The sequence below is a fragment of the Danio rerio genome, chromosome 2 (assembly GCF_049306965.1).
Source record: "Danio rerio strain Tuebingen ecotype United States chromosome 2, GRCz12tu, whole genome shotgun sequence".
NCBI lineage: Eukaryota > Metazoa > Chordata > Actinopteri > Cypriniformes > Danionidae > Danio > Danio rerio.
The window spans coordinates 293280-311689 of record NC_133177.1 but is presented as its reverse complement, the minus strand read 5'-3'; the positions used below and the strand labels follow the sequence as shown (position 1 = coordinate 311689).

The 18410-nt window shown below is 45.3% G+C and overlaps 2 protein-coding genes across 4 annotated transcripts; one reads left to right on the top strand and one right to left on the bottom strand.

Annotated features, from left to right (window-relative positions):
- Positions 1–408: 408 nt before the first annotated feature.
- si:ch73-40a17.4 lies at positions 409–6004 on the bottom strand. 2 transcript variants are annotated; one of them, XM_005171088.6, is made up of 3 exons: positions 5757–6004; positions 5554–5676; positions 409–3272 (listed from the first exon to the last, which is right to left on the bottom strand). In XM_005171088.6, exons 2-3 carry the CDS (start codon positions 5618–5620, stop codon positions 2113–2115), a joined length of 1227 nt encoding a protein of 408 aa, XP_005171145.1. In that variant the 5' UTR covers positions 5621–5676; positions 5757–6004; the 3' UTR covers positions 409–2112. The 2 variants fall into 2 exon arrangements, with proteins under 2 accessions (XP_005171145.1, XP_017206631.1); XM_017351142.4 differs by having other exon boundaries at positions 5554–5673.
- Positions 6005–8133: 2129 nt separating this feature from the next.
- Positions 8134–18004, top strand: mep1bb (meprin A subunit beta b). 2 transcript variants are annotated; one of them, XM_017351148.4, is made up of 14 exons: positions 8134–8242; positions 8569–8587; positions 8906–8953; positions 10108–10151; positions 10284–10362; positions 10697–10814; positions 11288–11466; positions 11736–11954; positions 12112–12270; positions 14081–14296; positions 14680–15147; positions 16313–16492; positions 16956–17235; positions 17499–18004. In XM_017351148.4, exons 1-14 carry the CDS (start codon positions 8168–8170, stop codon positions 17716–17718), a joined length of 2304 nt encoding a protein of 767 aa, XP_017206637.2. In that variant the 5' UTR covers positions 8134–8167; the 3' UTR covers positions 17719–18004. The 2 variants fall into 2 exon arrangements, with proteins under 2 accessions (XP_017206637.2, XP_009294699.1); XM_009296424.5 differs by having other exon boundaries at positions 8885–8953.
- Positions 18005–18410: the final 406 nt, after the last annotated feature.

Genomic DNA, 18410 nt, shown 5'->3' with positions numbered 1-18410 from the left:
TTCCAATACAAAAATTACTGTTAAGCACTAAATATTACCAGAAACGTGGTGGATGTTTGTAACAACCATTATGAAAGTTAAATGACAGCAAAAGAGTCTCTAGAAATAACTAATTCAAAATATAAAGTTATTATACATTCATCGACTCATTATACAGGTAATTCTGCATCATGCGTTGTAAAAAACGCTGTTCTTTTGGGTAAACAAAATAAACGATGTACGCATATAATATAAATGTTTTACACTAAATTTAACTTTTTAACCCAGCAGCTGGGTTTGTCCATATTAAGCTTATAATTTGGTTAAAACAACCATAATTTTATAGTATAAACCCTGGCGATTTTGCTATAACTCCAGACACGTGACAAAATGACATAAATTGTGGATAAATTATTTACTTTGCAACCATTGGATTATCAGACAGTTTATTACGTCACAACCCAAATGCCAATACACCACAAAATAATATTTCACAATCAACAATAACATAATCAGCAACTGAAGGAGCTGTAATGATGTGGGTTATTATTTCTGTATATTTCTTTTGTGTATGTGTGTATATATATATATATAATTAATTAATTATAAACCCTACCTGACAAAAGCGGCGTCCGCAACACTACCCTCACCACCCGTGCCCTCAGTTATATCCGCGTCTAGAGCGGCAGAATAGAGAGGAGGGCGTCCGCGACACTACCCTCACCACCCGTGCCCTCAGTTATATCCGCGTCTAGAGCGGCAGAATAGAGAGGACGGCGTCCGCGACACTACCCTCACCACCCGCGCCCTCAGTTATATCCGCGTCTAGAGCGGCAGAATAGAGAGGAGGGCGTCCGCGACACTACCCTCACCACCCGTGCCCTCAGTTATATCCGCGTCTAGAGCGGCAGAATAGAGAGGAGGGCGTCCGCGACACTACCCTCACCACCCGCGCCCTCAGTTATATCCGTGACTAGAACGGCAGAATAGAGAGGACGGCGTCCGCGACACTACCCTCACCACCCGCGCCCTCAGTTATATCCGTGACTAGAACGGCAGAATAGAGAGGACGGCGTCCGCGACACTACCCTCACCACCCATGCCCTCAGTTATATCCGTGACTAGAAAGGCAGAATAGAGAGGACGGCGTCCGCGACACTACCCTCACCACCCGTGCCCTCAGTTATATCCGCGTCTAGAACGGCAGAATAGAGAGGACGGCGTCCGCGACACTACCCTCACCACCCGTGCCCTCAGTTATATCTGCGTCTAGAGCGGCAGAATAGAGAGGACGGCGTCCGCGACACTACCCTCACCACCCGTGCCCTCAGTTATATCTGCGTCTAGAGCGGCAGAATAGAGAGGACGGCGTCCGCGACACTACCCTCACCACCCGCGCCCTCAGTTATATCCGCGTCTAGAGCGGCAGAATAGAGAGGGCGACGTCTGCGACAGCTCCCCCTCCCCACCTCCACTTTAGGGTTGAGGGCGGTGGGACCGTCCATTGCCTAGAGCGGCAGTTCAGCTTGCTCCGGCCCTGCACACAGATTCATTTACATTTTCGATTCATCTTTATTTTTATAGCGCTTTTACCATGTAGATTGCGTCAAAGCAGCTTCACATAGAATATTCTAGTGAGCTGAAGCTGTGTCAGTCCAGTTTTCAGAGTTTCAGTTTAGTTCAGTTTGGTTTAATATTCACTGCTGCGAAAGAGCAAATCCATCCATGCGCAGCACTGACACATTTAATTTCACTTTGCTTTTTTTTGTAGCTCTACACACTGTTTCTTGTAGTTTTACAGTCTTTGTGTTAAAGGCATTCGCCCCAACCCTCTCCATCATACTCACTCTCCTCTTAGTTGGGTTGGTGGGCCAAATCAAAGGTTACAATGGGCCAACTTTGGCATATCTCTGGTATAGATAGTACTTTTCTAAAGGCCGAGTAGTACGTTTACACTGAGTAGTCGTCGATTTCGGACGCAGCCCAAGCTTATTTAGATCAGCTGTGTTTGATTAGGGTTGGAGCAAAACTGCAGAGCTGTGGCCCTCCAGGAATTGAGTTTGACACCTGTGCTGTAGAGACAGCAGAGGCGCATGTACAGCTTGTATTAATAGGTCCCCTTAAAAAGTGAACTCATTGTTTCAGCTTTGGACAAGCCTTTTTCAGGTGTTTCCCCAGATTTCCGTATCTGCTGAAAGTCTTCCCGCATGTAGGGCAGAGGTACGGCTTCTCTCCAGTGTGCACTCGCTTGTGAATTTTCAAGGCTCCCGACTGAGTGAAGCTCTTTTCACAGTGTGAGCACTTGTAGGGCTTTTCTCCGGTGTGGATGCGCTCGTGCACTTTTAATTCTCCAGGTCTGATGAAAGTGCTCCCGCACTCCAAACACACGTAGGGTTTCTCCCCAATGTGTGTCTTCTGATGGTCCTTAAAGCCATTGAGCCACAGGAAACTCTTCCCGCAGAATGAGCACACGTACCGCCGCTCGTCCTCGTGAATCCTCATGTGTGTCTTTAAATGCACGGCCAGGAAAAACTTCTTCTCACACTTCTCACAGCTGAAGGGTCTTTCTCCAGTGTGTGACAGCAGGTGTGTCTTCAGGTTACCTGCTTCAGCAAACCTCCTGCCGCACTCAGGACACTGGTGTAGCTTCTCTCCAGAATGCACCTTCATGTGTCTCTTCAAGCTCCGCTGATGTGTGAAGCTCTTCCCGCACAGCATGCACGCAAACAGTTTCTCCCCGGAGTGTATTTTAGCGTGCTCTTTCAGTCCTTCTTTCTGCGTGAAGCTCTTCTTGCATTGAGCGCAGCTGAACGGCCGCTCGCCGGAGTGTATCCGCACGTGTCTCCTCAGGTCTCCGGAGCTGGTGAAGCTCTTCGTGCACTGAGCGCAGCTGAACGGTTTCTCTCCGGTGTGGATTCTGATGTGCCTCTTCAGGTCTTCCTGCCGTGCGAAGCTCCATCCACACTGCGGACACATGAACGGCTTCTCTCCAGAGTGGATTTTGCAGTGGTCCTTCAGGCTTCCTTTACAGGTGAAGCTCTTCTGGCACTGAATACAGGTGTACGGCCGCTCACCTGTGTGGATTATCATGTGGATCCTCAGGTGTCCTCTACGCGTGAAGCTCTTCCCACACTCAGAGCAAATGAAAGAGTGTTTCGACTGTGTTTCGGCTTGTGAAACTTGATTATCGTTCCGTGATGAACTGCAGGATTGTTCTTCATTTGTGATGTTCATCTGCTCATTCATCTCCGCTTCTTCAGGCTCTTTGTGTTCATCTTTCACTTCCATCATACCTGAAAGGTTAAATTATGCAAATTAATTCAAGACTGACAATCTGAGATACAACTTACTGGCATCCTATCTGTTGTTGGTATATATATGATCACCCAAACACAAACTGCTCAGTGAACTGTGTGAGAACTTACATTAGCATTATATGTAGTCATTGAGCAGATGATTTCGTCCAAAGCGACTAACAATTGAGCAGGCATTCAGCGATTCAACAAGACCAGGCAATGCACGAAGGTAATGTTAGTGAATTAAGAGATTTTTAATGTGCTCAGGTGATCTTGAAGAGATGGTTTATTAGTTATGGTTTGGTGATGCTACTGAATCTGTGCGGGAATGGGAAGATCATTCCACCAATGTGGAACAGTGAATGAAAAGGTTCTGGAAAGTAACTTATAACCTCTCTGCGATGGTATCACAAGGCAGCGCTCACTCCACAACTGGATGCTGCTGGACAGGGCTTACACCAGGGATCACCAAACTTGTTCCTGGAGGGTCGGTGTCCTGCAGATTTTAGCTTCGAACCTAATCAAACACACCTGAATCATCTAATCAAGGTCTTACTAGGTGCACTTGAAACATCCAGGCAGATGTGTTGAGGCAAGTTGGAGCTAAACCCTGCAGGTACACCAGACGTCCAGGACCGAGATTGGTGACTCCTGGTGGAAGTAAGAGGCTGCAAAGTCAGTGGGTGTCCTGTAAGGACACATCAATGATCTGAACTCAATCCAAGACTTGAGCGGTGACCAAAGCAGAGGGGTAAGGAGAGGAGTTACACATGGGCTCTCACTGAAGAGTGTCCTGTAGAGGATTAAGAGCTGGATCTGATTTTCAGATGTTGAACATGGAGTCGTGGTAGCAATGTGCTCTTTAAAGGATAGCTGATCATCCAGGATCACCCCAAGATTCAACCCAGACTCAGTGTGAATACCCCTGTATACATTTCTGGAGAGCGAGAATTATGTAGCCAGAGGTACATGAGGTGCATTTGTCTTTAAACTAGCTTCATCATCGTTCTCTTCACTGACCGCTTATCTCTCTATGAACTGCTTTCCCTTTTTTACAAGTTTGGCCAGTGGCTCGCTGTGTACGTCGGCAAACTTGAGATACAGAGAGGAGTTAGGTGACGACAAGGTTCGAGTTAAGTGAAGAACGGTTCCAGAAAGCCGGTAAAACAAGTCAATAAACAAGTACATAACAGGATGTGAATGTGGGAAAATCTGAAAACATGGTAAAAGTCAGGCGGCCACTGTAAGGGCTTTTCTTTCTCTGGATTGCTTTTGAAAACACTATTGGTTGGGTTTAGGGAGGGGGGTGTTTAGGGTATCGGTCAGTCAGTCAACCGCAGCCTCTGGTGGATTTACGTAAGAACAGCAGGCGCGAATGACATTCGTGAGAGAAATCTGAGGTCTGAAAAAGCAAACACAGCGCCCTCTGGTGGATTCACAAACACAAAAACTGCACACAAAAAACCATCTCCTGGGACGTATTTGGCGCTCTCCATAAATGTATATAGTGGTACGTATCAATAATGAGCCTGGATTGCCAAGATTCCTTACTGAATTAAGTAGGGAATGATCCCAGCTGGAATGAGAAATTGTGTTGAGTCGCAGGGAAGATGAGAGGATTAGTTTCTGCCAGATTAAGCAGTAGGTGATGGTCTTTCATCCAAGCATTATGAGAACCCTTGGGTCATCAGATGAAATGAAAAACAAGCTGTGTGTCAATGAGAAGCATGAGCATGTGCTTGGATAATGGTTCCCAGTACTGTGCTGTAAATAGAAAATAGAAGGGGACCTAGAACAGATCCCTGAGGTATGTCTGTTGCATGAGCTTTGTAGTCCTCTCCAGTTTTTGTGAGTGGAGCAACACAGATTTCCCCCATTGATTTTGAGCACACACAGTGGGGAGCAGACATTAATGCATGAGGGCTGATCAAGTGCTCATTTTAACTGATGTGGTGTCACAACAAAAATATTCTGTCCACTGAAAGACTATTTAAACCAAAATAAAAGAAACTAAACAAAATAAAGAGGTCTGAACCCACCAGAGGAGAGAGTAAACAAAGAGAGTTCATTTTGGATTTCTGGGTGATTTCCTTTAACACTGAATCGTACAAAGCAACATTTTCTCTGCACAAAACTTGCATTGAAGCTCTTGATTTACTTTTTTAAAGTTGTTTAAATGGAAGAACTGGAAGAATCAATTTTTTTATTTGTATTTTGAAGATGAACATCAGTTTAATGGTTTGTGGAAATGATGTCAGACTGTAGGCTGATGACCAACCTTTATGTTCCTCAGCATCTTGTTCTGCATCACTCTTGTCTTCACTCTCCTCTCTCACCATCTCCATGCTTACAATAATAATAATAACACTACATCTCTCAGATCCCAGCTGGCCTCTTCCTGCTTGTGTTGAAAACAGACTGTCAGCTTTTTGGTTACGGCAATATTTTTACCAGAATAAAGCAGAAATGCTCAATAAATACCTGAAAGCAGCACTCATACACGCTGAGGCGACGCTGAACTTCAGAAACCCTACAGCGAATATCCGCGGCCGCGCCGCACTACATTAGATGCTCGCTGTGACATCGTCACGCCAATCAGGCACATTTGAAAATCACAGGAAAGTACTTTTTAAAGATTTATTATACTACTCGCACAGCTCAAAACCTCCAGAATAACAGCAGCCCGAGCGCGCGCCGCAGCCCGTGTGACGTCACGCGTCAAGTTCACCGCGCCGCGCGCACGCGCTGAGCAAAATAAAGGTCTGGAGGAAATCACGCACACTGTCAGAAGAGCATCATGGTGACATACACTCACACTCACATATACATTTAATCATGATTTGTGCAGTGTAGTTTACATGATTTTCCTTCTGTCATTATTGAGGATTCTCAGTCCATGCCAGTAGGCGGCGGAAATGCACAAACCGACATGAAACATGAAGAATATAACGTGCAGAACTTCTCTGATCCGGATGTTAACAACACAATGCTCACGATGTGATGCTAAAATAAAAGTACTCGTTTGCTACAAACTATACTGTTTGCATCTCCATAACCGAGCTGTGCTTAATGAACATATGAATGATCTGAGAGATGAAGATGCTGAGGAGAGACAGAGTCTGTGCTCCTGATTCTCCATCAGTGACTTCAGCAAAAGAAAACACAGAACATTTCCATATGTTTCATTTTAAATACAGTGTATATTAAAATAAGGGCGTATTTGGGTCATGCTATAGTAAACAGCTGCAGTAACACAACATCCTCAGCAATATGAGCAAATGACCAAATACTGTAGTACAATACCGCAATACACTACAGTAAACACTAAAGTAGACTACACTAGCCATTGCAGCTATTAGTTCACATTATTACTTCACTATAGTTATTAATGTTCAATATGTAGTTCACTATTATATACATATATATATATATATTGAGGTGGTGGCTCAGTGGTGTCGCACTGTGGCCTCACAGCAAGAAGGTCTCCGGTTTAAGTCTCGGCTGGGTCAGTTGGTGTTTCTGTGTGGAGTTTGCATGTTCTCCCCGTGTTGGTGTGGGTTTCCTCCGGGTGCTCCGGTTTCAGTCCAAACACATGCGCTATAGGGGAACTGATCAACTACACTGGCCGTAGTGTATGAGTGTGTGTGAATATGTATGGGTGTTTCCCAGTACTGGGTTACAGATGAAAGGGCATCCGCATCTGACCTCTATGACTGAATGATTCTTGTTCTACACAATTTTTGATTCTTCCCACATTAAAAAAATACTAACCCTGACCTGTGTTTAATATAAGATATAATAAATACAAACATACACACACACACACACACACACACACACACACACACACACTTGTCAGTGTCACGTGTCCTGCTGTGATTAATCTTATCTTATCTATCAGAGTGATGGGTTCTTCTGCTGTCTGTCTTTATCTGTATGCTGTTCTGGCCTTCAGTGACGCTGCAGGAGTCACTGATATCACTGACATTCTCAAGTGCACTTCACCCTAAAATGAACATAAAGTTGTCATCATTCACTCAGAATTCAATTTTTATGAATTCTATGAAGTTTACTTACATGTTTTTACAAAGTTAAGGTAAGTTGAACATAAAATAATTAAGTGGTTCCCCCAAAATACTCAAGAATTGTGTTGATTCAGCTCATTTTAAATGAGTAGTTTGAACAAACAGCAAAGATTCTTCAAAATGTCATTCCTAGTAGACACTGCAGTGCTTTTGACTTAAATTTCCTTCAGCTTAGTCTATTTATTCATCACTGGTCACCACAACAGGATGAACCGACAACTTATCCAGCATGTTTTATGCAGTGGATGCCCTTCCAGCTGCAACCCAGTACTGGAAAACACCTATAGACACTCATTCCCACACACACACACACACACACACACACACACACTCATACACTACGGCCAGTTTAGTTTTAGTTGATCAGTTCCCCTATAGCGCATGTGTTTGGACTGTGGGGGAAACCGGAGCACCCGGAGGAAACCCATGCCAACACGGGGAGAACATGCAAACTCCACACAGAAACACCAACTGACCCAGCCGAGACTCAAACCAGAGACCTGAGTGCTGTGAGGCGACAGTTCTAACCACTGAGTCACCGTGCCATCCCAGTAGTAACTTGTGCTGATGTAAAGCTGTTGGGTTTGTCCATATTCGACCCAGTGTTGGGTAAACACAACCCGTCCATCATGAAGGATCAGATTATGACTGGAGGATCATGCATGGTTTACGGCTCTGTCGATCATTGATCGTCTCTCTATCAGCTCCATCACGCAGACTCGGCACTTCTCATCATTTTATGCATCTTTTACGACACTGTTAAGCTGATCTCAGATCTGCCAGTTGTTTTGAGCTTCATAACTCAACATGAGGCACGAGGACGCCACACACACGCTCATATTTCTCGTATATTTATTATTATTTGTGTCTGCTCGATGTGAGGTGAGAGATTCTTTATTGATCTATTGAACACGCAGGGGATTTTTGTGAACAATATTAATAATTCAGCGTGCATCTTTACTAACTGTCTCTTCATAAGCTTGAAAAGTTTTGTTTATACACTAAAAATGATCAAATTACAAAACGTTTTTACTTAAAAACTCCTGATTTAGTTGGGGACAGTTTCATTATTTTATGTTGGATGCACTTTCATTTGTTAAGTTAACTTAATTGATTTTGACAGTAATGAACTGTGTGTAATCCAGCGTTTCCACACTGCATGACAAATCACTGCAATTCTCTCTCTCATCATGTTTTATCCATTATAGGTGACACAACGTCTGATTGGTGAGTGTGTTTTAGCTGAGGATAGATTAATAATATAATATATACAGTCGAAGACTAAATTATATAAACACATTTCTACACATAATAGTTTAATGAGTAATTTCTAATAACTGATGTCTTTAATCTTTGTCATGATGACAGCGCAGAATCATTTTTACATTTATTCTTAATTCCAGCCAAACTGAAAGAAACTGGTAGAGAACATATAGGAAATACTGTGTGAATAATGTCATCATCTTAGGTGTTATATATATATATATAATACAGAAGATGATGTGTAAAACTGTCTGACTGCAGAATGTGTAACATCATCTACAGAATATAATGTAGACGGCGGTAAAGAGGATCTGTTTGACGTCAATGAAGGTAAAGTCAACTTCTCATTACATACAAGAGAAATATTACACACTACAGTATTTTAGAATGATTAAAATATTGAATATATACAAAACGGTAGTGTTTTTGAACCTTCGTTTAGTAAATACCATAGTAAATTGCAATTATGTTGTGGTGATTTTACTACACATGTTAAGGTAACTACTATAGTATCAAGCAATTGAGTACATGAGTTACTGTGGTAATATGTCTCCTGCTATATTACACTTTATAAATGACTGTTTTTACTGTAATATGAGCTGTAGTTTACTGTAGAACAGTTATGCAGTATGTAACTGTATATTAATGTTGCTCTGTGAAAATTACTGTATATTTAACACAAAGAAGGTAAACAGTACTGTAAACACGTCTAATACAGCAGGATAATGGAGTCGTAAATGTAAATACAGTATTTTTGCTGTTATTGATTTACTGTAAGTTACTGTAGAAACTGTTAACAGTGTTTGTGTCGTCATCTTTAGAGATTTTTGCTGTATATGGATATTCAGGGGCAGGTTTTGGTGTATTTAATGTTTTATGTGTTTAATGCTTCAGTTTTAAGCCATTTTTAGAAACTCAGCTGATCATTTTACTACATTATGTACACGATGGAGCACACTGTTCACATGAGGAACCCTGATGTCCATGAAATATTGTTCAACAGTTCACTGCAGCTCTTTCTGTATGGAGTGTACACACTCTAACTAAATACTATAACATGATACAGTGATTGATCTGCTGGGGTGATTCTACAGTTGCTATGGTAACACAACAACAATAGTAACTGATCTGCTGTGTTGATTCTACAGTTGCTATGGTAACACAACAACAATAGTAACTAATCTGTTGTGGTGATTCTACAGTTGCTATGGTAACACAACAACTATAGTAATATAAACAAATGAGCCAATACTACAACTGTACAGTATATTATACAATAATCCACCACAGATTACTGTAGTAAATCCAGGGTATACTACAGCATTTACTTCAGTTTATCACCAGAGTTGATTCTACAGTATGCTGAAGTGAATATTACAGTACAGTTACACTGCAGTATTGAGATCTACATTATACACTGTACTGCAGAACATCCTCAAGTGTGCTGTGTCAGTGTGATTGAGCTCTCCTGTTGGTGTTTTCAGACGCTGGTCTTGATCTTTTCGAGGGAGATATTTTATATGATGAAGTAAGAGATGTTACTCTGATACTAATCTGACACCAGCAATAAATCTAATTTACTTTTGCAGCATAACTGCTGTGTTCATGATCAATAATTCAGCAGTGAAATGCGTTTATAGACATCATGTTTCTGTCACAGACACTGGGGAGAAACTCTATTATCGGCGAGGAATACAGATGGCCCAAAACTATTCCCTATTACTTTGAGGACGATCTGGGTGAGTTTATTCAGTCTTATTTTTAATGGGTGCATGCATTATCTAGTTTATTCATTTCTAATCAGTTTATTCATTTCTAATCAGTGCTGTTGAGTTGAATCTTCAGATAATCTGTTAAGCTGAAAAATTACGTGTGCAAAATAACATAAAACACAAAATCATGAAGCGGCGCTTTCCAACACAGATGATGATCAGAGAGGATCTTGATCATCCGCTCATCTCTTTAAGCATTTCTGAAGGATCATTGGCCTGACAGGAGAGCTGATGTACATGCCTGTGAGCCGCTGTGGTGTCTGTAGACGCTCTCAGTCATCTGCTCTTGTCTGTTTCCCAGAAATCAACGCTAAAGGAGTGATCCTGAAGGCCTTCGAGCAGTATCGGCTGAAGACCTGCATCGACTACAAGCCCTGGACTGGAGAGGAAAACTACATCTCTGTGTTTAAAGGCAACGGGTGAGCTGATAAACACCAGCTCTTATCTCACACACACACACACACACACACACACACACTTTATATCCCAATAAAATAATTCCAGTGCTCTGTGTGTGTGTGTGTGTGTGTGTGTGTGTTGATATAAATGAAATGTGTTCCTTATTTAAGTTTCATGGCTTTACTACTACTAATAACTGATGTGTGTGTGTGTGTGTGTGTGTGTGTGTGTGTGTGTGTGTGTGTGTGTGTGTGTGTGTGTGTGTGCGCGCGTGCATGTGTCTGTCTATATGTTTGTGTGTGCATGCACATGTCTGTGTGGGTGTATGCATGCATATGTGCGCGTAATTGTGTGTGTGTATGTTTGTGTGCATATATGTGTGTCCATGCGTGTGCAATCGTGTATTTGTGAATGTATATGTGTGTGTGTTTGCACATGTACATGTCTATGTCTGTGCATATGTGTGTGTGTGTGTGTGTGTGTGTGTGTTCAGCTGCTTCTCATCAGTGGGGAACCGGCGTGTGGGCAGGCAGACTCTGTCTATCGGCAGCGGTTGTGATCGTATCGCCACCATCGAGCACGAGTTCCTGCATGCGCTGGGCTTCTGGCACGAGCAGTCGCGCTCCGACCGGGACGATTACGTCTCCATCATGTGGGACCGCATCACAGAAGGTAATTCAGCACTTCCAGAGTCACTGCGGCAATGAAATGCCCGTCTGTAGTGTTGATTTGGCCATCTCACGGTGAACTATTGATCCTGCTCATCTGCTCTGGAGCATCAGCTCCTCTCTGATCACTCTGATTGGCTGAAATATGCTTAGCCACACCCCTCCAACCATTAGAGTGCTATGAGTGAAAGAAGCAGATAGCCCCGCCCCCTACTCAATATTCAGATGGTTATGCATGTTGACTGGCTGATTCAGAACACGCTGATTTCACAGGCAAGGAGCACAACTTCAACAAATACAACGACAGCAGCTCGAGTGCGCTCAACGTGCCGTACGACTACAGCTCCATGATGCACTACAGCCAGAAGGCCTTCCAGAGCGGCTCCGAGCCCACCATCATCACCAGAATACCGGCCTTCAGCAGCGTCATCGGCCAGCGCATGGAGTTCAGCGACAGCGACCTGCTGAAGCTCAACAGACTCTACAACTGCAGTAACACACACACACACACACACACACACACACACACACACACACACACACACACACACACACACACACACACTCAGTCAGACTCAAATCAAACGCTCTGCTTCTTAGCGCTTTAGTATTTTAACAGAAGTACACTTGAACACTGTCTCCTCCACAGCCAGCTCCTCCACGTTCCTGGACTCCTGTGACTTCGAGCTGGAGAATATCTGCGGAATGATCCAGAAGGGTGAAGCCGACAGTACTGCAGAGTGGCGGAGAGTTCCTGAAGCTGCGGGAGGACCGGACACGGACTACACCAACATGGGCCGCTGCGAAGGCAAGTCTGCGGGATCAGTCTCATCATTAGACACATATTCATCATGTCATATCTGCAGTCTGCTGGACACTAGCTGTGGGGAACGCATTACAGTAAAGTGAGTTACGCAATAATAGTAACGAGTACAGTCACGCATTACTTACAAACATTACGCAATCATATTTGAGTGACTTTTCTAAATGTAATGCAATAAATGAAAATAGGAGTCGACATGCTGACTGTTAAAATTGTAGAAACGTCTAGTGGTGAAGTGCGCTGATATATAGCACCATGCTGCTCACAGTGACCCGAGTCCCATTCCCAGCTCAGGGTCCGACCCTTCCCCTCTCTCTGCTCTCAGTACTTCCCCTGCCCCATCCAAAATAAAGGTGAAAACCCCCTAAACAATCTTAATCTTATTCATTTATAAATGTTCCGCTTGTTAAATTTAGTAAAGAGTAGGTTTATCATGTTAGTATTGTAAATGTTCTGATCATCAGAATTGTTAAACGTCCTAAACTTCAGTCACACAAGTGACCTGGGGCCTCAAAAACACTTTCCGTACGCCAGGATTCACGCTCGCGCTTGGATTTACTAACGATGAAATGAGCGTGAGAATGTGTGCAGCTCCACGCCAGCGTCATGCCTGCGTACGCCAACTTACATTTCTTGTGCGTGTCTGTTTTAATTCCATTGGAGACTCCTAGAGGCAGATGTGTTGAACTGCACTCTGCAACGTGTCTTTAACCCGTGCAATGGCAGCTGTGAGACGGTTTGTCCGCATGTCTAGCAGGTAAATAAGGTTTCCGTACCATGCAGTTGACCACCCAATTATTAAAGCGCATATATAAAGATATAAAGGCCCATCTGAAGATGAATTTGCACACTTGTAGGCAAAATAGTTGGCAAAATCTGATATGCAGCGGAGGAAGAAATAGAATGAGTTCATCAGACGCTGGATTTGAACCCAGTTCATGCTTGAACGTGTCAAAACATGTTGCCATGCGTTTTACGAGCTGCGCTGTTAAGAACACTATAAAGTTTTACAGCTTTACATCGCACTATTACTGTATTAATCCACTCAGAGCGATGTTCAGATTTAACTGTGTGAACCGCATCAGCTAAACTCCCCCACTTTATCTTTTTCTTTTGTTGTTAATTCCGGAGAACAAACTTGCAGATAACACCGCTTATCTCCGGTCTACCTCCGATAGCAGAAGCTCCAGTTCACATTCTGTTCAAGGTTTCTCTTCTTGCTCGCTTTCGCCTTTGCTTTTTCGTTGGGTTTTGCCATAGTAGAGTCATTAGCATATTCATACGGGGGAGGGGTTATGCGCTCGTGCATGTTGCGCTCAGTTTAACGTTCATTCGGATGTACAAAGAGAATATGCGTGGGATTCTGCGAACAGCACATTTACAGCGTACACAACGTTTCAGTATGATTTCAACGCAAGTCTTCGTACACGAGGCCCCTGCAGCGACCGTTTATTTCAACGGAGAGCGAGCTACTTTCAGCGACCTCGACAGCGAACTTTGACGATCAGGTGGACAAGTCGAATGACGTGACAAAGTTGAGAATGCTTCACCTTGAGCTCCAGTAGAGGTCATGTGGTCATGTCTCAGCTCCTGCAGAGGTATGTTGTATTCCCCGTGCTGTAGACACACACAGACCTGCGTGTGCAGCAGATCACCACCCTGAGCGACAGTGTGAATGAGGCATGAGTGGTATTAAAGTCAGAGTCATGTAAATATACTGATTGCTGAAATGTGCACAGGCTTTGCCAATGTCTCTGTGTTTGCAGTTATTCTGATGATGATATTCCATCCTCAGGTAAGGGTTATTTCATGCACTTCAGCACGGCGGGAGGGCCGGAGGGGGCCAAGGCTCTGCTGGAGAGCAGGGTTCTGTACCCGAAGAGAGGCTTCCAGTGTCTGCAGTTCTTCGTCTTCAACAGCGGACACACTTCTGACCGGCTACGCATCTGGACACGAGAGTTCGACACCGAAAACCCCAACGGAACGCTGCGTCTCGTGCAGCAGATACATGGTACACACACACACACACACTACACACGTGGGTTTACACGGAGCGGTCTGTTCAGTACAGTAGAGTATGATTCGGTACTGTCAGCTACCTCCACATTGCAGAATAAGGTCAAATAGTGTTAGCCCGTCTTTACGGGTCTCCAAACTTGTTCCTGGAGGGCCGGTGTCCTGCAGATTCTAGCTCCACCCTAATCAAACACACCTGAACAAGCTGATCAAGCTCTTACTGGGTATACTTGAATCACCCAGGCAGGTGTGTTGAGGCAAGATGGAGTTAAACCCTGCAGGGACACCGGCCCTCCAGGAACAAGATTAGTGACCCCTGCTATAGTGTGTGTGTGTGTGTGTGTGTGATTGAGACTCTGTTGTGTGTTGATCTGAAAGCTCCTCCAGGCGAGCGCTGGCAGCTTCAGCACATCAGTCTGAACGTCTCCAGAAAGTTCCGTGTGGTGTTTGAAGGCACTAAAGGCACCGGGAGCTCCGGCGGACTCTCAATAGACGACATCAACCTCTCAGAGACGCGATGTCCTGATCATGTGTGGATCGTCCGGGACTTCAAGAGCATTCTGGAGAACACACCGATGGACACGGCCATCTACAGCCCGCGCTTCACTTCCAGACTCGGATACAGCTTCCAGATGGGCCTGTACCCCAATGGGACCGCGGGGAACCCGGGCGAGATGGGAGCCTATGCTCATTTAGTATCTGGAGATGCGGCAGTGGACGGCGGGCTGGTGTGGCCTGCGCAGTGGAAGCAGATGACCATGATGATGATGGACCAGAACGCAGATATCCGCAGACGCATGTCCAACCAGAGGAGCGTGACCACCGACCCCAACATGACTGTGGAAGGTGAGAGAATACTCTAAGATTCCAGTCATACTCAGGGGTGCCGCGATCAGTTTCGGGCCCTATGGAGACAAATATTTGTGTGGGCCCTTAGAATCGTCCTTACTTTCCCAGCCCTAGCGGTGCCCCAGGTCATACCATGCTATTGGATTTCTGTGTAGTGGGTTATGAGGGGAAGGGGATACAGAGGGGATGAATGACGAAAGTGAAGAGGCGAGGGGCAACAATGTCTGGGGGCCGCAAAACTGCATGGACCCTTAGAATCGTCCTTGCCTTCCCTCTCCTACAGACACTCATGGTCTAATCTGTTGGATTTCTGTTTAGGGGTTCGGGGGGATGAATGAAGTGAAGAAGGGGAGGGGCAATAGTATCTCTGCGGTCCCCAAAACTGCTCGGGCCCTCAGAATTGTCCTTAGTTTCCCAGCCCTAGCGGCGCCTCTGGTCAAAGCATCCTGTTGGATTTCTGTTTGGTGGGTTTTGGGGTTTTGGGAGGGCGGGTTACAAGAGGGATGAATGATGAAAGTGAAGAGGGGGGCAACAGAATATCTGGGGGCCCAATAATTGCTTGGGGCCTTAGAATTGTCCTTACTTTCCCACTCCTAGGGACACTCTTGGTCATACTATTCTGATGGACTTGTTTGGGGGTATTGGGGATGAATGTTTGGGGGGATAAATGACAAAAGTGAAGGGGGGGGTCATTAGTACCTCTGGGGGCCCATAAAACTGTGTAGGCCCTTAGAATTGTCAAAACTTTCAGTTAGAATTCTGTTTGGGAGTATTGGGGATCAATGTTTTAGGGGGCTAAATGAAAAAAGTGAAGAAGAAGGGGGACAATATTCAATCTAGACAAACTCTGGGGGCCCCGAAACTTTGGGCCCTTAGATTCGTCCTAACTTTCCTTCTTCTAGCAGCACTCTGGTCATACTATCTTGTTGGATTTCTGTTCGAGTGTTTGGGGGTTTTGGGGGGGATGATGATGAAAATAAAGACGTTGGGGGGGGGGACCCCAAAACTGCATTGGCCCTTTAGAATCGTCCTTACTGTCCCTCTCCTAGAGGCACTCGTGGTCATATTATGGTCATGTTGGATGTCTGTTTGGGGGGGGTGGAGGGGTGATTGACGAACGTGAATATGTAAACATAACAAAATACAGTCCATTTATTTCCAGGATCTCTGAATCTGTTCTGGGATGATCCACGTAAAGTTGGTGTGAAAGTGACTGATGACAATGGGACGGAGTATTTCCGAGGCCCAGGCGCCGGGACCCCCGTGTACCTGACCCAGGCCAGAGCCCTGAGCCGGGACTTCATCAAGGGTGGAGACGCCATATTCCTGCTCACCATGGAGGGTGAGCGCCGACAACCACCATTCAGTCATTTCCCTTCAGCTTAGTCTCGAATTCATCAGGGGTCGCCACAGCGGAATGAACCACCAACTGTTCCAGCATATGTTTTACACAGCAGATGCCCTTCCCGCTGCAACCCAGTACTGGGAAACACCCATACACACTCATTCACACACACTCATACACTACGGCCAGTGTAGTTGATCAGTTCCCCTATAGCGCATCTGTTTGGACTGTGGGGGAAACCGGAGCACCCGGAGGAAACCCACACCAACACGGGGAGAACATGCAAACTCCACACAGAAACACCAACTGACCCAGCCGGGACTCAAACTAGAGACCTTCTTACTGTGAGGCGACAGTGCTGATCACTGATCCACCGTGAATAAATGGTTTGTTCTAATGAGACTGGATGAAGACCGTCTGCCGACACACTCACTGACATTCTGTGTTTGCTCTCCTCTAGATATCTCTGATCTGGTCGCTTCACAGCCTTTACCGTCCACAACTGTGACTCCAGCAACATCGGCTCACACCGGACCCACAAACCCAGACAACAGCACTACAGCCAGCCCGGCCACACACACCAGCTCCATTACACACACCAGCGCAGACACACACACCAGCTCCAGCACCACCAGCTCCAGCTCCAGCACCACTGTTCCTCCTCCTGACCCGTGTGTGTCGCTGCAGTGTGAGAATGATGGAGTGTGTGTGCAGGACGACGCAGGACAGCCCGTCTGCAGGTAACACACACCACTGACCCACACACTGCAGTAATGCTCGGCTTGCTCAGAGTTTTAGTGTTGTTTCTGGCCCAAACATCTACAAACTCTTCAATCAGTCAGCATTTTCTGGACAAACACAACATCGAGTGCTGGGAAATGCTGACTGATTGAAGAGTTTCCAGATATTTGCACTAGAAACAACACTAGCAAGTCTGGTCCCCTGATTGTGTCTCTGTGTGTGACTCTATTGATTGTGTGTGTGTGTGTGTGTGTGTGTGCAGGTGTGCGGTGGGCAGTGACTGGTGGTATTACGGCGAGCGCTGTCAGCACAAGAGCTCCACTCGGCACACAGTGGTGACGGCGGTGCTGGCGGCGGGTCTGACGCTGCTGCTGATGCTGGCCATCACCGCGGTCAGTGTGGTGTGTGTGAAGAAGCGACGCAAGACTGTCAAACTGGACACACACGACATCACCATGCACAACATACACTCCAAAGCCTGAACACACACAGGGAGACGCTGATTCTGGACGCCTGTCTGTTCTCTTCAATTAGAGAGCTGCCATCTGGATGCAGACCTGGTGCAGATGCAATATGAGCTGCATGCAAGGCTTTTTAATGCGCTCCCCTAACTCCGCCCCTCTCAGTGATGTCAGCAGCTCCATTGTCTGTCAGTGCATCACTGATATCTGCAGTCTCAGCTTGCATCATCAAGGCTGCGTCCAGATACTGTTGATCTTTGTGTGCGTTCTGGAATATTGTATTAAAAATGCTTCATGGAAACACCAAGATGCGCATCTGCTTTAAAATGAAGAGTCTGATGTGCACAACTCAAATACACTGTAGCTGTAAACTGAGCTGAGATCAGCTGGAGTGAGAATGTACGAGTGCTGAACACATGCTATAAACTCTCTGAAAGGTCGCTGGTTTGAGTCTCGGCTGGGTCAGGTGGTGTTTCTGTGTGGAGTTTGCATGTTCTCCCCGTGTTGGTGTGGGTTTCCTCCGGGTGCTCCGGTTTCCCCCACAGTCCAGACACATGCGCTATAGAGGAACTGATCAACTACACTGGCCATAGTGTATGAGTGTGTGTGTGAATGAGTGTGTATAGGTGTTACCCAGTACTGGGTTGCAGCTGGAAGGGCATCCACTGTGTAAAACATATGCTGGAATAGTTGCCGGTTCATTCCACTGTGGT